General features: G+C 45.6%; 1 protein-coding gene across 6 annotated transcripts; it reads right to left on the bottom strand.

The window, feature by feature from the left end:
• Positions 1–3,342: 3,342 nt before the first annotated feature.
• On the bottom strand, positions 3,343–21,541 carry NR4A2 (nuclear receptor subfamily 4 group A member 2). 6 transcript variants are annotated; one of them, XM_036023460.1, is made up of 8 exons: positions 21,097–21,541; positions 9,491–9,613; positions 8,148–9,013; positions 7,211–7,340; positions 6,670–6,833; positions 5,598–5,800; positions 5,042–5,220; positions 3,343–4,894 (listed from the first exon to the last, which is right to left on the bottom strand). In XM_036023460.1, exons 3-8 carry the CDS (start codon positions 9,009–9,011, stop codon positions 4,638–4,640), a joined length of 1,797 nt encoding a protein of 598 aa, XP_035879353.1. In that variant the 5' UTR covers positions 9,012–9,013; positions 9,491–9,613; positions 21,097–21,541; the 3' UTR covers positions 3,343–4,637. The 6 variants fall into 6 exon arrangements, 5 of the variants coding, with proteins under 5 accessions (XP_035879353.1, XP_035879354.1, XP_028365101.1 ...); XM_036023461.1 differs by lacking the exon at positions 21,097–21,541 and adding an exon at positions 11,305–11,763 and having other exon boundaries at positions 6,745–6,833; XM_028509300.2 differs by lacking the exon at positions 21,097–21,541 and adding an exon at positions 11,305–11,761.
• Between the last annotated feature and the right edge of the window lie 1,387 nt (positions 21,542–22,928).

The following is a 22,928-nucleotide window of genomic DNA, read 5'->3' as shown; positions in this document are numbered from 1 at the left end:
TTTATTATTAAGAACGAATTCCTTTTTAAAAAAAATTTTGGTACTCTTTGAAATTCATGTCTTCTTTTACCAGTAAAATCAGCCATGGGAAACATAAGTCCCTCAAAAATGCAGCTGTGGGAGAGTTCTGCTTTGACTTCTGTCAGGTGCCGGAATCTAAGCACATCCTTTCCCTAACAATGTTGCAGCGGGGTGCGCTCTTTAGCTGTGGCTGAGACCAACGGCGAGAGAAAGGATAGACTAAATCCCAATCCCATCCGTCTTCTGTGAAACTGTAAAATTAAGTCAAATGCCGGCTCGATGGATGCCGGGAAAGCTTGGATTGCTGAGAAATTCCCAGGTGCGCCCAGGAAGCAACAGTTCCTGTTCTTGAATTGTGGCGGCAGGTGGGGGGCAAAAAAAAAGTAAAGCCTTAAAAACCCTTTCGGAGGAGGATGTCTCAGAGATACTTCCAGAACTCTGTTCAATTGTCAAAATAATACTAAAAAAAAAAAGTTTTTTAAATCCGCAGGACTAGACAACCTCTTTTCCTCCCCGCCTTCATAGAACCCCCCTTCATTTTTTAGGTGGCTGCAGGCACACAGGGCCTGGAGATGGGCGTCCCCCAGTGAGAGAGACGAGGCCAGTCCGCGAGACCCCCAATCCTTCCTCTCCGAAGCCACCTCCGCGCTGCCGCGCCGCGGATAGAAAGGGAAACGGACGTGTGTGTGGGGCGGTAGGCAGGATGCTGGTGGCGCGGAGATGCGCAACACGCGCGATGTCCAGGAGCGCTGTAGTGTCGCCACCCTGCATAGGGCCTGGCGGGATGAAAGTGGACCCTGTGCCGGAAATCTCTGTAATCAAAATATGACAATGAAATCAAACTTTTCCCTCACAGACCTGTTTGTATCTTGGAAACATTCACGGGCGGCGCCTAGGTTTAAAATAACTAGATAACTGAATATTCGTGTGGAAGCACTGACTCAAGGCAAAGTGACATTGAACCCACAAGTGACATTCTTCAGTTTGTAGGGCTCCTTGCACTCTGCACACCAGTGTCCCATAAGATTTAGGACAGGTATTTTTAGCGAAGAGGGCACTCAAACTCTCTAGGGATGGAGTCAAGCACCAAAAGAAATGCGCAAGATAAGGTCGTTGGGTGCCGCTGCCACTGCAGGGTGCTATCAGCTCCTTGAGCCCGGGGTCTCTCTCTTGTTAGCAACAGGACCAAGCGGAAGGCCACAAAGAGGACCGAGGACAGCCTGGACACCCAGCGAGAGGGCGGCGGTCGCTGGAAGCAAGCAGAAGCGGAGTTCTGCGAGCAGCAGGCTGCAGCGCAGCTCACCTGTCCTTTAGATTAAGGGCATTTCTCTGTAAAGTCAGGGCCTTCTAAGCAACCACTAATAGTGGGTCTAGGGCACTGCGAAAACTTAAAATTAGACCTCGCTAAACTGAAAAATGTATGGTCAAGTCTTCGGAACAATGATTATATACTTTCATAACCAGGACGATATACAACAACTGACATTCTTAAAGAGGACGTGGGAAGAGGAGTGAGAAATTAAGCCCCTATTATAAAGTTTTAATCTCTTTCTAAAGAACTTCCATGCAATATCTAGCTTTTGCAATGCAGTGTGTCTGTTGCTTTTCCTGCATTTTACTCCTAGAAAGACCAGGACAGGCAAGAAAAGTCCTCAGCTGCGCCGATCTCAAAAAATCCCAGGGAGATAGATGCATGCGAGGCTCTTTCCCTGCACAACCCTGATGCACAGCCTGGAGTTGGAAAGAGACTAGATAACTATGAAGCAGAAAAGCACCAGCCACTTTGCAACTCAGGTATTACAATTGAAGACACGCAGAGGCAGCACATACAGTGTGCACGCAGCGGTGGGAGCAGGTCATCTCTCCCTCCTTTCGCCCCAAATTCTCTGGAGGGATGCTCACTGCCTAACACCCCATTGGCCTCAGGTGATGTGCAGCCTCTTCCTTAAGGGAGAACCGGCAACAGAGTTCCTTTCTGGTTCAACTCTATGGGATTCTAAGTCGGAAGGTAAATTGTCTCAGGCTGCAGACACCTGGGAGATGAGTGCTGACGGCTCTGCAGAATTCCACTATTTCTAAAGAGCTTTCTCTTTCTTTTCTGCTTATTAATGCGCAGCTTTGGTTGGGCTGAAGTTGTGAAAATAAAAAAGGCAAGCCTCATCTTTTCAACAAAGTCAGGCAATTGAACATTTTACTTACTATTGAGTCTCTTACATGACCACCCACTTTTGCTCCTCAAAGTTACCTGCAGAGAAACCCACCACCTAAAAACAACCTAAGTTACTGGGGGACCTGCTTTCACTCTCTAACCCACCCTCAAAGCTCGACTTTTTAAGAAGAGGGGAGCAAAGTAAAAGTAACCAGAGGACTTCATGGCAATTTCCTGTTCTAAGTTTGTTTTTTAAGAACAGTAACACTCTGTAAATTTCAGGGACCGAAGGATATCGGGAATTCATCGGGGTCAGTAAAGAAGGCTCCCCCGTGTTCTGTGCCCTGTGAATCCACAGCTGTCCTGAGGTGAGACTCGGGGGACCTCCACTGCCCAAGGGCCCGGTGGTGCCCAGCGGCAGCCCAGACTGTAAGTGGATGAACAGCATTACTTTCTTGCTAAAAGTTGATTTTGGGTGAAATCCTAAGGCTGTGGCATCACTGGCTTATACCACACAAGGCACCTGACACAGGGATAGTTTATTATTTATTAGAGAAACTTTTAAAGTGAAGTATTATTCTAAAACTGTGATTAATCTCATCACTATCCACCGAAGAAGAAAAAATGCAAGAAATGCCTCCACAGAGTTCAGCTCTGTACCAAAGGCCACTGACCCAAGGCCAAAGGGCCCCAAATGCTGGTCCTTCCACCAAGAATCTTTACAACAGTATTAAGTAGAGGAATTAGAAAAGTTCCAGATTAAGTACAACACACTTCACATCTATGTTGGCTTCCTAAATCTTAAAAAGTATACCTCCTCAACATTGTGCAAGATGAAAATTTGACAAGACTTTGGACTTGCAGAAGTTCAAAAGCTGTTTGGTGTCCTGAACTCTCTTCTGAAAGCTGTAGCAGAATTAACAGAAAAACTGAGATAGTCTTAATCACTTCTGATCAATGTAGGTTGCCACACTGGAAAATTCTGGTTAAAGAAAAATATTATACTGAGTTCTCTGGAAATTAGTTCAATTACCCAGTTTCTTTTGTCAGCATAGAGCTGGGTTGGCAGTTTGAAACTCAGATGTTAAATAAGTGACCTATCCCAAATCAATCAACTCTGTCTAATGTATGTTGCTTTTTTTCCCCTCACCCAGAAAGAAGACAAAATTCTGTTCATTTACATAGTTTATTGTTGTAAACATTAAAATTGTCTTTCTCAACGAAAGAATTTATCAGAAAAAAAATCAGTGTGTCTAACTGTCATACACCATAGAAAAAAAGGCAGTGACTCATATCATGTGCCATACTGGAAATATACAAAGAAAAATACTACAGAATATGGCAATATTAAAATTCTTACTCAAACATAAAATAATATATTAACTGACAATTTTAGACATTTAAAAAAAAACAAAAAATTTCAAAGTGCTCAGTAATTTCCAGGGAGTTATGTATATTATAAGCACTCTGGAAACAGTCAAAAGCTGCTGCATGCAAGTTTTGTTTAGCTTTAGACAACAAAATAATCAAGATATAAACTTTCTTTTATCAACATCAACGGTACATACAACACTTACAAACAAGGAATGTTGGACGGTGTTACAAACACTATGTGTCCCCTTTGTCAGGATTTTCAGATGTGTAATACTTGTGCCCACCTATTTTACATTTGAGAAAATGTTTAAGCTCAGATAACTACCAATCTTTATAAAATCTAACAGACTACATAGTGTCTGAAATACTATTTATATAATATAGACATTACTGAAGTAGCAAGTGCCTATAACATTTTCAACCTAGAATCAACATGCTGGTCCCTTTTTTGTGTAGTTTTTTTTTTTTTTTTTGCAAACACACTTAACTTTTAGAATTTGTAATATGTATTCATAAATAGGCACAAAATAATTTAAAAAGCCAAACTGCATTTGGGTAAATTTACAAGCCTTTGCCTTCTTCAAATCATGCCACCCACGCAACATTTAGTTTTACTATATATTACAGCTTTCTTTACAGCAGAAAACTCTAAAGTCTTTTAAAGGGCAATACTTGTGGGTCCCCTTATGGTGTGTGTGTATGTGTGTGTATTACATTTGTCTTAACTGAAACAACCAAATGTGGCCAAACGTTTCCCATCACACATTAGGAATCTTTCTTCTGAACATTAAACTGCTTTTTAAACTGATAATAAAAAGTTTATACCACTGTTTTGTGTGTAGTCCATGTTCTAAATCCAGGATGCCCCGAGCCAAAATGCCCTTTCAGGTTCTGCCTGCAGGTTAGGAAATAGCAACAGTTTTTGTTTTTGTTTTTTGTTTTCCTTTAGGGATTAAGGGGCTGGGGGTTTAATGGAAGGGGTGGGGGCTGGCAAGAGCTGAGACAGCTCAGGGGATATCTCTGCCCTTGTGACTTGCCCCCTCTGGACAGTTTTAGGTTTTCTCCAGTTCCTTTGAAGTGCATGGGAGTAGGTCTAGAAAGGTAAAGTGTCCAGAAAAAGTTTGTCAATTATTGCTGGTGGTGGTACCAAGTCTTCCAGTTTCAGGTAGAAAATGCGCTGTAGCCCCTGTGTACAAAGGGTACGGAGTTCTGGGAGCTTCCCCAACAGTTTGGACAAATAGTTGGGGCGGTTCAACCCCCCATTATTGAAAGTCACGTGGTCTTTGAGACAATTTACAATCTTGTTTTGCAGTTCTTCCACTCTCTTAGGTTCCTTGAGCCCGTGTCTCTCTGCAGAAAACACAATCAAAAACAAAAGAGGAATGCACAAAGTGGTTAGTGAGCTGGCAACACCAGGGTAGAATCTGTGGCAAGGGGAAACCAGGACAAATCCCGCTGGGCAGTTCTGGAGAAGTGCCTTGTGCCTGTTCTACTGACCTGTGACCATAGCCAGGGCAGCAATGCAGGAGAAGGCAGAAATGTCGATGTTCATATTCTGCAAGTTGGAGGAGAATTCAACAATGGAATCAATCCATTCCCCAAAGCCACGAACACATTGCAACCTGTGCAAGACCACCCCATTGCAAAAGATGAGTTTACCCTCCACTGGGTTGGACCTGCAATTAATACCAAAGAAAGAGAGGGGAGAAAAAGAGAGAGAGAAAAGCTAAACAACTAATTACTTGAAGAGCAATAAATGAGGGATTTAAGAGGCACCTAATTACCGAAGAGTTAATAAAATGTAGACCAGTGGACCTTGAAAGGGTTCAATATCATAACAATCAAGAACGCCCCCTATCCCACTTCCAAGCCATTTGCCCCAGACTTCTGGGCTCACTCCTTCCCTTCTCTATCTTTTTCTACTGTCCTTTCCCTCCTCATCCATAGTCTGTCCTTTTCTCCTTCCCTCCTTTTATTTCCTTGCTCCCCTCTTCTCTTGTCTTGATTGCTTTCTTCCCTCTCCCTCAGCCGCCTGGATTGCTTCCTCCCTTACCTGTATGCTAATCGCAGCACAAACAGTTCTAAGAAAGCCGATTCAAAAAGCAGGTCCTGGTCGGCTTTGGGCAGGTCAGCAAAGCCCGGAATCTTCTCGGCCCAGCCCCTGATGATCTCCATGGAGCCAGTCAGGAGATCATAGAATTGTTGGATATGCTGGGTGTCATCTCCACTCATCTGATAGTCAGGGTTCGCCTGGAACTGGAATTTCATTTTAAAAAGCACTTAATGAGGTTCTCTAAAATATATAACCCGTGAAATTGCTAACCCCGTTTCTAGTAGTGGAGCCAGGTTTTTATAACAATTAAACCTCTCTCTGACCAGTAGGGAAATTAGATGTTCCGGGGCAATTAATTCAATTAGGGACGGTGCTATGAGGTCGCCGCTTTAAATATGTAAATTACCATTTCCATACAGACTAAATACAGTGCCATCCAGCCCTGGGAAATGTTCACTCTTATCTCCACAAAACAATTGACATGTTAGTATTCATGCCAGTCCCAGAGTGGGTCTTGAGCAGACGCCCTTTGCAAATCTTAATAAAATTGCAGTGACTTCTAGGTTTGCCCGATATACTTCCTCCAGTTAAAGCCCACACATTCCTCACAGCTGGGGTGAAATAGGACTCTGACCTCCTGATACTCCACTGCACTGCCATTCCTTAGACCCTCTCTCTTTCCCTTTCGGGACTCCCAAGCAGGCATGCCCCACCCTGATGTGCCAGAGAGGATGAGGATTAAAGCACCACTGTGGAAGATTGGGAATAAAATCCAATGGGGGTTTTCACACTGCCTCTGGTTTTGGCATCAGAAGCATTAATACCTGAGTATGTGTGTACCATGGTCAGGAGAAAGGGGCTGGAAGAGATTTGACCACCATGCCCTAACTTTTCTTCCCTCCTCTGCAAGGTCTTCATGTCGACACTGGTCTGTGGCTCTGCCCAGAACTGTGACGCCACAGCCTTGCCTGCCTCCTTTAATCTCTGGAGTCTGGGGTTAGTGATGGGAGTGGGGAGGGGTTCCTGCCCATCTGTCCGTTTGTCCACATGATACCCCCCACCAGCTTCTTACCCTGGAATAGTCCAGGCTGGTCATAGCCGGGTTGGAGTCGACATGGGCCCTGACGAGGGCACTGATCAGACTCACCGGGGGCGAGGGGGGAGAGGGATCCTGTGGGCTCTTCGGTTTCGAGGGTAAACGACCTCTCCGACCTTTTAAACTGTCCGTTCGAACCACTGCAAAGAAAGAGCCGGGTTAGTGCCGACCTGCCAAGCAGGACCCAGCAGTCGCCTCGGCCCCTCCTTCGGCCCCTCCCGGGGGAAGGCCACAGCCGCAGGCAACGGGCCGGGCTGCAGAGGCCCCGCTGCTGGGGGGGGGAGGGGGGGGAGTGCTGGTTTGTTTTATGTCCTCTTCCAAATGAATCATATGGTTAAACGGAGAAGGGCCTGGCTGCTTCCTCTAGGACAGGCTGGGGAAGCTGCGGGTTCGTGGAGGCCAGACGCGGGTTGGGGGCCAGGAGACCCCCGGCTCTGGCAGTGAAGAGTGGGGTTGGGGTAGGGGCAGCCGTCTCCCAAGAGCACAGACGGCGGAGTCGGCCACTTGCCTGACCTACCTTCTTTGACCATCCCGACAGCCAGGCACTTCTGAAATCGGCAGTACTGACAGCGATTGCGGCGCCGCTTGTCCACTGGGCAGTTTTTATTTGCTAAACAAACGTATTTCGCATTTTTTTGTACCGTGCGCTGCAAAAAAAAAAAAAAAAAAAAGAAAGAAAGAAAGAAAGAAAAAAGACAATAGAGACCGAAATTATTTTTCTCTTGAAAACCAGCAACAGAAGGAATCCAGAGACAATTTCTGAACTGTTGGAGTCTACACTACCTTCCCCAAACAAACACATATACGCAACTCCTTTTTATTTTTTTTTCTTTTTCCTTTCTCTTTCTTTTCTTTTTCCTCCCCCAGGGCATGTTACAGAAGAAAATTGATAGCGTTAACATTTGAGCTAACCTTGCCTCTCCTTGCTGTGTTTTATATGCCAAGAGAAAGAGAAGGAGACGTTCAGTAAATACAAATCCGTGGGCATTCATATTATTTACATTCCTTGGAGACCTTCTCTATTTAAAATGATAAGATTATTCAATCAGGATGGCGAAATAAAGAGATCACTTAATTTGACCATAGGGAATTCTGTTCCACTTGGTTAGCTCAGACACGGTTCTCTGTCCTAACCAATTTCAATCTGAACAGAGAAGACAGCTCCGAGCACATGCAAATGACCCTCTTCCAACTCCCGCTCCAGCAACTTGGGGCGGGGGCCTGCCGGGTGGCTTCGTGCAGCGGATGCGACCCCGGGTCTCCCCGTCTCCCGGTCCCCCTACTTCCTTTTCTCAGGCACTCGGCTGCCCCCACCACGACCTCTGCGGACCCTGGGAGTTGAACTTTCCGGGACAAGCTGGGCCTGAGCTGCCTGCACCAAGGTGGAGACCGCAGGTCCAGGCTCCCGGACCTAGGGGGCCCCTACCTGACTCCTCCGCCCCGGCCTTGCTCACCTTAAAGAAACCTTTGCAGCCCTCACAGGTGCGCACGCCGTAGTGCTGGCAGGCCGCGTTGTCGCCGCAGACTGCGCACAGCCCCTCGTTGGAGGGGGAGCCCCGCGACGGCGGCGAGGGCACCTGTGTGTCGAGCAGCTGCGACGCGTGGCCAATCTGCAGACCCGGGAAGCCCATGGACGCGGGCTTCCGGATGGGGTTGGGCACTGCAAAGGTCTGCCCGTCCACAACGTGATGGCTGCCCGCCGGCTCCGGGTTCATGGGGACGTGCAGGGGCCCGTCGAAGCGCATCTGGCAGCTAGACACAGGGGTACCGGGGGGCGACTGCTTAAAGGAGAAGAGGGAGAGGCGGGAGACAGGCGTTTTCCTCTGCTCGATCATGTGCGTGGTAGCCACGTAGTTCTGGTGGAAGTTGTGGAGGGAGCCTGGGTCATCCCACATGGGGCTGTGCTGAACCTGGAAGCCCGGGGTGGTGGACGTTGGGGGCGAGGAGGGCTTGTAGTAAACCGACCCGGAGTGCGGCATCATCTCCTCGGACTGGGGGGGCAGGTGGCTGTGTTGCTGGTAGTTGTGCATCTGAATGTCTTCTACTTTAATGGAAGACTGCTGTCCGGACAGGGGCATTTGGTACAAGCAAGGTGGCTTGACGTCGTAGCCTGTGCTGTAGTTGTCCATAAAGGTACTGAAGCTGGGGAGAGAAGTGGTGGCAGTGATTTCAGTGTTGGTGAGGTCCATGCTAAACTTGACAAACTCTGGAGTTAAGAAATCGGAGCTGTATTCTCCCGAAGAGTGGTAACTGTAGCTCTGAGAAGCGGGGCTGGCTCCTTGAGGCGAGGACCCATACTGCGCCTGAACACAAGGCATGGCTGGAAATGAAACAGGGTAATAATATACACTCAGCCTGGGCAACTGAACACTTTCTCCCGGGCTCAGGTACACCTGGAGCTACACCGGCAGCCCGCGGCAGTCAAAGAGGTGCAGGGGCGCGAGGGGAAGGGTGGAGAGCATGAATGGCTTAGAGGGCAAAACTGTGCAGGGTGTGGAAAGGCTGGTCAAATAAAGACCCAGAGCTAGAAAGCCCGGCTATTTCCAAACGCCCCCCCATCAACCCCCTTTCATTTTGAGGAGGACAATCCTGCTCAAATGAGCCTCTTCCTCTGAAGCTCAGGTTCAGCAAACTCATTCCAGAAATGAAATTAACCTGCACAATGAGAAAGTTGTTCCCGAAGGTGAAGAGTTGGAAAACCTTAAGTTACCGGGTTTGCTGGGGAAGATCGCATTGCCCCTTGTCCTGATGTTTAGGGAATGGGGTGGGGGTGGGGGAGAAATCAAGTTGCACTAACCTTCAGCCGAGTTACAGGCGTTTTCAAGGGAATTAAAGGTGGACAGTGTCGTAATTCAATGAAGGCTAAAGTTTCCAAGATTTTAGAAAAGCAATGGGGAGTCCAGCCTGTCAGATCTCCTCCCTGAAAACAGACACAGAAAGCTTCAGGGTGACGTTCTGGACAGATTCAGCCAGGCATCTGTAGACTCACCAGGCAGGCCTTTCTATGCCCTCCATGATTGTTTCATTGGTAATTGTGTGCAGCCTTCATCAAACCTAGCAGTTAACATAAATGTGTAAAAGAGATGGCTGAAAACAACAGGACATGCCACCCATTGCACTGTGTAAATCCTGGCTGAGAGAGGGTTCTGAAAAAGCAAAGGTATTCCATGTACTTGTTTAATTCTTATGATGTAATAAATTGGCCCTTTTGGTAGGGTGTATGGGGGTAGAGGGGAGTGTCATTCCATTTTAGTTTAATTCAAACCCAAAAGAAGAAACTAGAGGTTAATAAAATACAGCATCAGAACCTTCTCTGTTCCACCCCCCATGGCAAAACTGGCTTTTCTTTTGAGAGGGGAGAATAAAGTAGATGTCAAGAATATAAAATGAGGAAGCCTCTCCCTCCACCCCTTTGAGATACAAAATGTTAGAAAGGCCTGGGCAGCGCTGAAGTCAACATGAACATGCGTTTGACAGAGCACTGGGATTGGGGAAACAGGTGAACTGGCATTCACTTTTCCAGGAAACTTATCCTTCAACATTTTTAATGGCCAAGGGGTGGAAAGAGGGGCATCTTAGGAGCATTTTAGATCCATTGCAGACAGAGAGCAATGCTGCTTATCTGGTACTGGCACTAATGTTGGAAGTGATTCCCAACATAGCAAGCTGAACACCTTCCCTATACAGCCTGCCACAATCTGCCCACATGCTGGAGCAAGGTATTCGTGTATCCTAGTAATTTTCAAATGTTCCTACTTGGAAGGCATTGTACACCATAGACAATCTTATTACTAATGAAAAAGAAAGCCAAACATCCACTCCTGTTCTCTTTGCTCCCCTCCCCTTTAAGGATCTTGCTTCATTAATGGAGAGAGGTTAACTTAAAATAAGTAGAAAGAAAGGAGATTCTTGACCCTCACAGACTTGAGAGACGTGTCTGTGCTGGTTATTACCCCCTAGTTATTTCACAGCTTCATAACTGTACTCTTTACATATTCTCTCTGTTTGTCTCTGACACACTCGCATACACAAGCTCGGCATATATCAAAACCAGACATTTCAGTCAACTTAGTAACAGGACACTCTACCCCACCCCACCCCACCCCACCCCCTTCCTTACTCAACAATACCCAGGAAACACTGGCACACTGGCCAACAGCGGTGACACAGTTCCCAAGCAACACATAAACTGAAGCACTTTCTCTCTCCGTGTCACTTTGTGGGCAGTGTCCAGGCCCCTCGAATACACAGAATGTGGAGTCTCCGTGTCCAAAGATGACAACCAATTCCGCACTAAGAGCAAACTTTGCGCACATTTATTTCCGCGGGCAAGTCCGTAGCTCCCCAAACTATGCGAGTCTCCCTTCATGCCTACCCATGAGGAGCCTGGAAATCTCTGTTGGGGGCCAACTCCCCGCTAGTGCCAAAGCTGGTGTTCGGACAAATGCCCTCCGTAACTGCGCGGCACCTCCTCCCCATCCTCCTGCCCCACTCGCGTTTCGCGCCTCTGATGCCCAATTCCAGAAAACCTGTACCACAGATGTGGAAAGAAGAGACATGCAAAAGAAGAAAGAAGGATTAAAAAACGCGAGCTGCACGGGCGTCACCTACTCATTTAGGAGTTCTCCACTTCTTTCTTCATTCATTCAACTCTGCCGAAGTGTAGTTCCCTCTGGTACTCCGGACGCAAGGTCGGGGAGGGTGGGCGAGAGGGGCGAAGGGTGCGGAGACGCCGAGGGCCGGGAGGGAGCAGGGGAAGGCGGCCGGCTGGACTGGCGAGCAGGACCGCGGAGCTTTGCGCGAGCCTCCTGGAGGACTGGCCCTGGCGTCCAATGTGCCTTTGTTTATGTGGCTCGCGCTGCCGCTGCCAACATGCACCTAAAGTCTCCGCGCGTCAGCGCGCGTCAGAGGCCCGTCGCCCAATAGCCTTGCCGCCGCGCTCCCCGGACTCCTGGCCCGCGCTCGCTTTGGTATATTTCCGACCTGACGTCACGAGCAGGGCCGATTTTAAGGTGGGAACCATTCTGGGTTCACCTTGGTAGCCAGCTTGGGGTTTTGTGTGTGGGGTGTGTGTGTGTGTGTGTGTGTGTGTTTTCCGAAAGAGGTGTGACCTCTCCACTCTGGTCCATGCAGCCCACAGAGTGACATCTCACCCACCTCCCCCAAATCCGCGCCACCGCTGCTGCCTGGCCTCTCACATGTGGGGGAGGGTGCAACAAAAGCCTGGGCGGAAAGGAACCCTCGTGTGGGCCAGGTAGCCAGCACCTGGAATCATAAGGATGGGGTGTGCCTGTCAGCTTCCTAACCTCACCCACCCACAATCGTCACCCCCCATTAGCGGAAAAGAGTACAGATGCCCCCTGGCACGAGATGCTCCGAGGGCTTAGGCAATTGGGGTGGGATTTTCCTAGCGCGGTGTATCCCCTTCTCCCTTTTCCTGTCCCAGGCCGCCACCTCATCCTCTGGCATATTTATATCCCCCCCCCCCCTCTCTCTCTCGGAGTCTGAGATGGAAGGGGCTAATTTGTGTTTCCTTCTTCCCTTGCAATGCTCACGTGCAATAGAGGACGTGGTGAGTGGGGAAGAGAGTGGAGGGAGAAAGAGAGGCCCAGCCCTTGGGGAACCCCAAAAGTCAGAGTGAGGCCACTTTCCTTTCACAGACAAGGCAGCCGGTGCGGGCAACAGGTGCGCCTTCTGCAGAAAGATGCTCTAATCTCACCATTTGCTAACTCTAGTACTTTCGACATTGCTCAGTGCCGATTAACTATCCTTCCACGAATTTTAAGGAAATATATTGACCCTCCTCTGAAGCACAAGGGCTCTCACATGGAAAGACAAAACCTGAAGGGCAAGTGGAGGAGCAGTCCTGCTAAGCTTCAAGGGTGCACGTTCAGCACTCCCAGAAGAGGGGCCCCGGCCGGCTGGAAGGCTGTGAGGGTGCCTCGGCCCCGAGGCCCTCTGAGTCGCCGCCAACTCCGCTTGGCAAGTTAATCCGACCACCACCCTGAGGGCGCAAGGCGCTTTCTAGCAAAGGAAATGCCGATTCTCCCAGGAGCAAACCCCCTTGCCAGTCCCTCGGCCTGACCTGGCCGAGCCTAAGAGGGGTTCTCCTGTGGGGCTGGAAGTTGAAGCCGCCCCTCCTCCCTCCGCGGGGCTGGCTTCCAGGCCGCCGGGGCCCCTCGGCAACTCCCCGCCCCCCACCATCCTCGTGTTACCAGTAGGGGCCGAAAGCGCCTTGGCGCTATTGGCGCTTCCGAGCCGCTCAGCTCTAATCTGCACCCCTGCCTTTGCCCGCTCCTGCCTCCTCCTGCTGCCTCCCGCTTCCCAGCGGCCGCAGAGGCGAAGCCATCAGGTGCCCTGAGACTGCCCCGGGAAGCCGCAGGCTCTCCAGTGCCACAGCCTCGGGAAATCCTACGTGACCACCTTAAGTTTTCCCCAGATGTTGATACTGCCGCTGCTGCTGCTGCTGCTGCCGCCACTGCCGCTGCAGCTCAGCTGTGCTAGAGCGGGCTCGGGGGTGGGGGGGGGGAAGTAAACCAGGAAGTGTGTGTGCTTGTGTGAGTGTGTGTGTGTTGGGGGGGCGGAGGTACTTGTGGTGGCGAGTGAGGGTGTGTGAGTAGGGGGATTAGGGGAGGAGAGCGAAGAATAGTTTATTAGAATGAGCTCGGTAGCGTCAGAGCCCCGTGGGCAGAATCGACTCCACGCGAACGAAAGGGAAAAAGTGAGAGTTTGGAGAGCCGGGGACAAGGAAAGGGGTGGGGGTGGCGGTGACGCAGGGGCTCAGGCATTGACGCACCCGCGCGGCTGGGCCCAAAATAGCAGCTCTGGCTCGGTGGCGCCCTCCCGGGTTCCCTTCCCCTTCCGCCCGGGAGCAGGGCGCGCCCGAGGGGAGCTTTCCCTGATCCCAGCAGTAGGGCAGGCTCCCAGCCGCTATTTTCGGGCAATCGGAAAATCGAGCACAGCCACGCTGGGTTGGCAGTTATTGTTTTTAAAATATATTCCTAGGAAAGCACAGGCTGGGAGAACTTTTAAGGTTGTAACCATTACCCTTCATACACAAAAAGGCACATTTAAGTAGATGCATTTCCTCCACATGCTCCTCCACCGTTACTGCCTTTAAAAAAACAAAACACTTAAGCCTCGGTTGAGTCTCAGGACAAGTTGAGAATTTTCCCCTGGAGTGGAAAAGTGTTCTGGAGTTCTTAAGAGTGAGCTCCAAGGAATCCATACTGTGGTTCATTGCTCGATAACTGCAACCTGTGGAGTCTGATAACCTAGCCTTTGCCCAAGTCTTAATGCACCCAAGTTGGAGAGGCAGTTTTCACAGCAGCTTATTGTAACAATTATTAATAACTGGGAATGGCGTGTTTAAATATAACATTAGAAAGAGAGAAGAGGTGGACTTATTTCCTCCAATGCTACAATCCGTGAAAGAGTTCTCTGGGAAGAGAACTAGTACCTGGGAAGCATTACTTCTTAGGAAAACACACCAGATACAAGACTGAAATACTCATTTAAACCAATTATCAAATAAGCTACTTCTTGGGTTGGCGTTTTTGGTAGGGCTCGGATATGCAAAGGGTGGAAAGGATTGAGCACAGGTATCAGAAAGTGTAAAGAAGGACTACTGTCAAAATTCCATATTCCTGTGTTCCCACCTGATTCTAATGGAAGTAAGACTCAGTAGAAATGCCCACGTCTGTAATTGACTGATCCTGTCAGTAGGGGGCCTGACTCTACAACGTTCAGGAAGATAACACACACACAAACACACCACACACACATACACACAGACGCCCCTCCCCCCTGCCCCCCCCCCCAACACAGCTATCACTACTTAGGCCAATCCGGAGGAGAGCATGCTGCAGGCCCAACTATTCAAACTGTGCTGGCATTCATAAATATCTACAAATCTGTGATTCTCTTCTGTTTGTCTGGTAAAGGGAAACAGTTTAACACATGGAATTAGGTTCACACTAGATTTTCTTTATTTCCTCCTGCTCCTGTTTAACTCCCTGCTAGGTCCCGGGGGGGGGGGGGGGGGGGGTGGACGGAGGGTGGGGGGAGAATCAAAAAAGTAATAAAATCTCTCAATTTATCACCAAACAGTTCAAATTGGCAAACAGTTTGGAAAAATGAAAGAATGTTTTAAAAATCCTATGATTACATGTTTAAATAAATTATAGTTTAGAAGAGGATTCCTGTGGGTATATTTGCTAGTACATAAGAAAATGCTTTTTGTGCATAGAGGTTTAATTACACATATAATGGAGTCAAAATGCACAACTGAAAAACCTTTTAGAAAATGTTTAAAATGATGCTTTAGACTAAAGGAAACTGAAATTCTGCATTTATATGACTGCAACCCTTCCATATTCTTGAACGTAAACAGATTCTTGAATATAAACTATTTCGTAATTCAATTAAAAGGACAATAATATTTTAGGGCCTAGAATCTGATATAACTTTAAATTATTGCCATGTATAAATATGTAAAGTTACCCGCTATTGATGGTCTATTTTCTTAACAATATAAACTGAATTGGAGTGAAAGTTGGTATTATCCTTAAACAGATCTTTTTTTGAAACCAATAAAATAACTTTAAAGATAGTTATTCCTATCAATATATACTACTATTAGATGAACTCAGAAAAGCATTTAGGAAAGTAATGTTATGGTATTATCTTTTACCATACTAACCAATATTAGGCATTACATGGCACATGTATGGACGAATATTCTTATAAAATCAATGTAAATAACACATACACTCACATCTAAACCAAAGTATTTTATTTTGTGCATGGGAAGACAGATTATACTTAATAAAACTGAGCTTTTGGTATAATTTAGAAAGCAAACATGAATGTAATCCCATAGGATTTTCTATTTTAATGCATGGAAAAGGGGCCTTTAGGGATTTATTTCACTAGCCTCCCAAAATGAACTCAGAGTAGCCTCTACAATTCAAATACAGTGAATATACATAACTCATATTGTAAAAGTCAAGGTAGCTCTAGGATATTTCAGAATAAAATTACTTAATGTAATCTATTTTAAGCATTAAAATGAGATATATATATTTGATGTTATATTTGAACAAACATTCATGGCAGTGTTGTCATTTGGCAGGAAGTTTTACTTTATTGATAGAAGAAATTTTCACTTTGAAAAAAATCTGTTTCTGAAAATACAAAATCCTTTTTGAATATTAAGGTTATTTTTTTTCGCTTTAGCCATTTCATTTGCATTAACAGGACATTAATCAAACAATAATGTGTTCCTTTTTACAGGATGCTTAGAGAACAAGTCAGTTGCTAGCTAATATTCACACTTTGGGTAGTTGTGGCTTTTACTCAGTTTTACTCAGCCCATTTTCACCAAAAACCACTTAATGCAAAAACTTTTAAAAGTCTGTCTTTGATTCAGAACCCAGTTCTAGAAATGTGTAAAGATGTGAAGAAGAAAACAGGACTTTTTTTCTAGAACCATCCACTTAGAAATTAAAATGATAAAAATGAACATATGGTAAAACCTCATGCCACTCAAAAAGTATTTTGCATAATAAGAATCCTTTATCTTTTTTTCTAATGTTTAAGTCTGGGTAACTGTCTTCTAAATATTTGCTTTTAAATTAACCACAACATTTTCTTTTCTATTGTGGTAAAATACACACAATAATGAATGTAATGAATAACATTCATATATAACACGTAACAAAGTTTACCATCTTAATCATTTTTAAGTGTATATAGTTCAGTGGTTTTAAATACATTCACAGTGTTGGGCACCCATTACCATCATCCATCCTCATAACTTTTCAGCTTAAAAAAACTACAATTCTATACCATAAACAATAACTCTTCCTGTTCCTCTCCTCCCAGCCCCTAGCAACCACAAATATTTTCTTCTGTAACATTTTTTTTTATTAAGCAAGGAAGTATAACTTTGGTTTAAGATTTATTTCATTGCAACTTTCAGTAAACATGGGAGTCATTACAATGTACAAAATTCTAAAAGGCATTTGAAGATTCTGAAAATAAGTCGCTATATGCAAGAAAATATCTAAGACACTTGAAATTTTAAAAGTAGTTATTAACATTAGCAACCATAACAGTATTATATAGTACTTTAAGCTGATAAAATACATACACTTTGCAACTGTTTTTATGTGTATATCTTAGCTGGCTAGTTTTTGTTGTACTTTTAATCATAAGGTAACCACTTAAGATTTTTTTCCTCAGACTACCTGGTGGATAGGAACCTCTCAATTTAATAAAAAATAAAGATACAATATTTATATATATGAAAAACATATATATGCCTATTTTCTCATCATAATTCTGCAGTTATTAAGCCTACAATTTTAACACTACAAAAGTAACTTATAGCAAGGACCCTTAGAGTGATAAGTAATAAATCTAATTACCATATCCTTTGAATAGATGTAATATAAATTTCATTGCTCACTTAAAAGTTCTAAAGTTAACAGCATAAACTTGAAGTTGAGTAATTAAGTAATCCTTATATAGACACTTATTAAAGTATTTATACATATTATCTTAAATCTACATCTATCATTTTGCCAATTAAAATTAGGACTTTAATTGCAATTAAGTAATTTAATTGCCAATTGAACAGCAAAATTGCTAAGTGACTAATTTTAATGCCTATTTTAATTACCAATCATGACTGGGGAGGGAGCTAATCAAGTTACATCAAGCAGTACCAGAGTAATGATGTGAAGCAAAAAAAAAAAAAAGAAGAAGAAGAAGAACAAACATTCCAGGCTACATGCTTAAAAAAAAAGAAACAAATTAAATAAATGCAAACACAATCTTATAAATGTATAAAATACTGTTTTTCAATATCTGAATACAGAACATGAAATAGAACAAGATTAATTAAAGAAGCCTCTGTCAATCTTCAAAGTAAGGAAAATCAAGTCAAAATTTTATGTGGTATTTACATGGCACTAACACTAAACCAGATAAAAAACAAAGCTACATATATAGCTGAGAATAAGAGTGTTTCCTGCTTGGCTGGTTAAATATTTACAGATTGACAGTTTTAAAAAATTCTTTAAAAATGAAATGCTACAAAGGAGAGAAACAAGTTTCCAATACAGGGATGTGAGTTTAAATATGAAAAGCAAACAGGGCCAGTGTAGGAAGACTATATATACTCTCCTTCTGGCTCTCCTCCCCTCCTCACTCATTCGATTGAAGTTCTGTTACAGGCCTGATACCTATCCACGACCTCTCCTATGTTACCTTGAGAAACGCATAAATCTGCTCTATTTTAAATGTTTTAAAATACATTCATGAGTATAAAACTAAGAAAGCAGCCAGGATTACATCATAATTAAAATTACTTAGAACAAGGGGGATATACCTTGTCCTAAATTTCTCATTTTTTCAGTTAAAATAAACATACCAACTCAAGATAAAGGCTGTAAACCAGTAGTCAACCAAAAACACTGGTGAAGATCTTGGCCAATACAAACACATTTTCTAAAGTTTTCATATCCAAACTAATTATAAAATTAGGAATATGGAAAGGCAACATGAAAAAGGGAGGTGGAATTGAGAGTCAAGGAAGGGAGGGAGGAAAGAAGGAAAGAAGGAAGGAAGGGGCAAGAGGAGGAAGAAAAGGAAGGAAGGGAGGGAGGGAGGGAAGGAAAGAAAAAGGAAAGAAAGAAAAGAAAGAGATCCCTTGCAGACAACAATGCTAGTACTTTCCAGCTACAGGGATCGCCTTGGCAGCTAGCCACCTCATTTAGAGTAACAATGGAAATCCATCAAATCTTCATTTAAAATAAAAGTCATGATGCAAGATACATATCTTCCTTTTGTTACTATATATGTATACCAAAAATATACATACTTTATGTCTATAAAAGGGCCCAAAATTATTTACCAACTATAATAATTTGAGAAAAAGTAAATAGTACTGCTTAGAATTTTATTTACTAATGGGCTTGACTTCTGAAGGAGGAACATGTTAATAATCATGGACCTAACAAAAGGCTGCAATATCTGTTCATGACAATAACAACTTTATAAGGCAAGTTCTGTGTGACTGATTGAAGGACACACTCACTGTCTATTCAGAAGTCATGGAGATGGAGTCATTATTGACAAGTCCACTACTGATCAAAATTAAAATTCATTGAATGCTGATGCCACACAAACAAAATCTCAGCCTTTAAAAGATTACCAAAAACAGCCCCCAGAAAAGGTTGTTATAACTCAGATATATCTTAATGCTTTCCATATAAGATTTTCTGCTATGTATATATACACAAAAGACCTTATTTGATAATTATAAAAAATTATTGCACTAACTGAAGCATTAAGTTACAAATTATCAGCTATCACAAAGGAGAAAAATGGAGAAACATTATCTTGTAATTTTAAATGATCCTGAAAGGACAAGAGGTATAGACAATCTTTCAAAATGTTAACTTTCTGAAATATCACGTCTGAAAATATACTTTTTAGACTGTTTATGTCTACTTTATGTACTTTTATTATTAATGTGGCTTACACATTAAAAGATTTTGTTGGAAGCAAAATCTTCTAAAAGATAGTATGTCTATAGAATTCAGATATCCCTTAAGAGGTAAAAAGGTGTTGTAGTGAGTCACTGTACTTGTTACTTTGAGTTTCTTGTTTTTCAGTGTTACCTCTCTGCATTAATGAAGGAAAAATGAGGCATACAGTAAGGACAACCAGGTTTATCATCCAAAATTAGAGGCAATAAATTAAATATAGTCAGTCACCAAGATATGTAAACATAAGACCTATGAAATATTACAGAATCATTCCACTAGGATCTGAACAGTGACTTCAGTATGCTGTCACTGACGTATTGGGGGGTGTAGAGGGGAACAAATGACCAGTACCACCACATACATGATTGAAGTTAAGTACACAGTCTGTGTGTGTTTGTGTGGAAGGGGGTCAGGTATAGAAATTGGTTTGCTGAGAAGGTCCTCCTTATCTGTTTACATTTCATATTTTTAAGCACTGTTTTCTGTAAGTTGCTTTCCAAAGTTTAAGAATGATTGATTTCATTTTAAAAAAACCCAGAATTTTAAATAGTTAATGAGTGGATTTAGGAATTATGTTGAAACAACTCGAAGAACACCTACTTTTCATAGGAGTCCTTTAATTTTCTGGGTCCCAAAATTATGGTGGTGTATTGCTAACTCTTAAGTAACTAGCTCTGGAAATCGTATTTTCCATTTCTTCATACCCTCATCGATTACCATTTGCAAGGCTGATTGGCAATTTCCAAGACAACAGCTTTGTTAAGGTTTATAAACTTTGTATCACCCAAAGGTGGGAGAGGGAAGGCAATACACAAATAGATTTTACAGCCAGAATGATTGGCAGAGCCCCTCAAACTACAATAGATGTTACAGAACTTGAAATGTGGCTTTGTACTACCATTTATACCACAGAAACGGTGAGATTCTGTCTTACTGTTGTTACAACGTATCAGGTCAAGGCATACAAACTGCACCAGGTAATTCATTTTGCCGTTCAGAGAGTCATTAAGTTCCTCCCAGAATATATGTGATTGACATCCCTGGAGGTGAAAGGCTAAAAGAACCATATGGCAACATGTTGCATTCCGTATGCTATCTGCCCATCCGTGCTTAAGCTGCCATTAGCAACATCTGTACCTTACGGAAATCCAGCTGCGCCGACGCCGGCTGACGGAATTGTACTTGGGGGGGGAAATCTAGCTTAGCGCCATTAACTTGAGACTTAGAGTCTATCTGCCAGGACGGATGGAAGCTTCACAATTAGACGAGACAACACAAACGCTTTATTAAAGTTTAATTTTGAACTCCCAATTAGCGAAACTGCATAACAAATCGATTGTAATTTCCTAGAAGGCACAGCAACTTCTTTGCCTGACTGCCACGTGCGAGAGGCTCCACAGCAAGCTTTCGCAGCTCGCGGCAGCAGAAAGGGGAGGGTTCAAAGCTGGACTCTGCCAGGCAGGAAGTCCCTAAAAATCCTCTCCAGCCCCTCCTTCCGCAGGGCGTGGGAGTGAAAGGCCAGATCCCTCGGGAGGGGGTGGGGTAAAGGGAGGGAGGGAGGCTGGGGCGGGAGTGGACGGGGGAGGGGCTGCGGAAAGGCGCGGGGGTTGGGAGGGTTGTCCTTTATCATCTTGGCCTCGCAGGAGGAGCCTCATCTAGTCAGTCACGCAGAAGTTTCTCTTTCGCTCTCGGCGCCACACACACAGATTGGCTTCCTGCGCGCCGGCCGGGGGGCGAAGGAGCGGGGCGACTGGAGTCCCAGAAGGGCTGCCCCGCGTTTGCAGACACCCTAGATCCCCTCCCCCACCTCACACAAAGCCCCCGCTCCGGGTCCAGGATACTTTACCTGCCCGCCGCTCCCGGCCCCTCGGTCACCGCATCCCCCGCTGGCTGCGCCTGGTGTGCGTCCCGCTCCCCTGGACGCGCAAAGTGGCTGCCCCCGACCGGCTAAATCCCCCCCCTCTCTCACCAAGTTGGGGGGAAGACAGGGGAAACGGGGTAAGTGGGAGCGAAGGCTGGGTCAAAGGGAACTCACTGATAAAATTTGAAAAATAAAATAAAAGCAGCTGGCAGGGGCCGGCCCCGGCCTGGGGCAGAAAAGGCCGGTCACCTCGGGCGGGAGGGAGGGGTTCGGGGAGCGGCCACCGGGCCCCGGCCCCCGGCCCCCGGCGGCGGCAGCAGCTGCACACACAGAAGCCCATTGTCAACAGCCCCCGGCGCGCAGCCCCGCGGACTCGGCCCCGCGGCCAAACGCGTCAGCGGCCCCGTCAGCCCGGCCGGGCTCCGTGACGCGCGCGCAGCCCGCTCTATAAATAACCCTCCGCCGGGTGGCTCGGGCGGCTTTCCAGTGACGCCGCGGCAAGGCGCGGGTGGAGGAGGGCAAAGGAAACAATAAAACCGCCCGCCGGCCGCCCCAGTCTCCCTGCGTACTCCCGCGGCCGCTCTGACCCGGCCCCGCCCGCCCGCCCCGCGCGGAGCCGCACGCGAGTGGGATGCACCGAGGCTAGCGGGCGTCCTCCTGTCCTGGTGGGACACCCAAGAGTCGGGGCTGAGCGGGGATTACTACCACCCTGGAGAACGGGAGGGCAGGGGGCTTGGCCACGAGTTGGGGAGAGGGTGGAATCTGTACTTAAGGGTGACTTAGACCTCTATCTGCTTCCTATGCTCTCCCACGCGCCTTCTACTACAGGCTGTCTTGGGGCGGGGGGTGGCAGTAAATCTTCAATTCAAAACAAAAAACTTGCATCTTAACTGTCCTGATGGAGCATATTTCAAAGTGTATGCGTGTGTTTGCATCTCATGGCGTTCAGCTGTATCTGGACCCTCTCTTTCCTTTCCTCAAACGCCACCTGATTTGTCTAGGTTTTTGCGGGCCAGAAACACGTTGCTCCCTTAATTCGGGCAGTTGTGCAAAGGGCGCCCCCGTGGATACGGGTTCCAGAACTCATGCTGTCACTCCCAGACCATTTTGCAAGTCTCTGTTCGCCTTAGTGTGGCCTTGAACATTAGCACATTAGCATTTCCCGAAAGTCTACACATTTTCAACGGGTTCTAGACTTTCATCAAGGTTGCTATTTAAAAGGGGCTGTCTCAGTAGGTAAATTTTTTAATGGGGGCTTGCTGTTCTAGCTTCCATCCTTCAGCAGTTCTGCCCCACACGCTGACAATTTTGCCCCGTAAGGTGCCCATATACAACCAGAGGTAGCTGTCTTGGGACCGTCAGTTAATAGACGATCAAGATAATCTCTCCTCCTGAGCAAAATGTCCCAGATATACAAACTCCAAATTTTCTGGGTTGCTGATACGTACTTTGCCGGTGCAAGCAGAGTTTCGAAGTGATCTGGCATAGATAGAGTGCGTTAACGGCCTGGTGAAATGGTTCACGGAGACAAAATGGTGTAGGAAAGGATTCAGTACTAGGCTGGGAGTTGGAAGACTACAGAATTTGGGTTTTAATTATATTCATTGTTCCTCTCTGTGCCACCTTGCCGAAATCACAGCCTCTCTGCCTCAGTTTCCTCATTTGCAAATGAAGGACTGATGATTTCTAAGTTCCTTTGAACACTAACATCCTAGGATGCCATAGGACATAATTGTGTTTGGGTATGAAATTACTAAATAAGCACCCAGTGTCTCATGGGAAAAGGATAACCAAATGTAGAATGACTCAGATCCCAA

The sequence above is a fragment of the Phyllostomus discolor genome, chromosome 4 (assembly GCF_004126475.2).
Source record: "Phyllostomus discolor isolate MPI-MPIP mPhyDis1 chromosome 4, mPhyDis1.pri.v3, whole genome shotgun sequence".
Classification (NCBI taxonomy): Eukaryota; Metazoa; Chordata; class Mammalia; order Chiroptera; family Phyllostomidae; genus Phyllostomus; species Phyllostomus discolor.
This window is presented reverse-complemented; position numbering and strand designations above follow the sequence as displayed.

Excerpts from the sequence above, each read along its gene's own strand:
- NR4A2 (XM_036023460.1), bottom strand. The coding sequence starts at position 9,011 with ATGCCTTGTGTTCAGGCGCAGTATGGGTCCTCGCCTCAAGGAGCCAGC. Across the intron at positions 7,341-8,147 it reads GCTGCAAAGGTTTCTTTAAG|CGCACGGTACAAAAAAATGC; the intron begins GTGAGCAAGGCC and ends TTTTTTTTGCAG. Across the intron at positions 4,895-5,041 it reads TGCCCTGGCTATGGTCACAG|AGAGACACGGGCTCAAGGAA; the intron begins GTCAGTAGAACA and ends TGTTTTCTGCAG.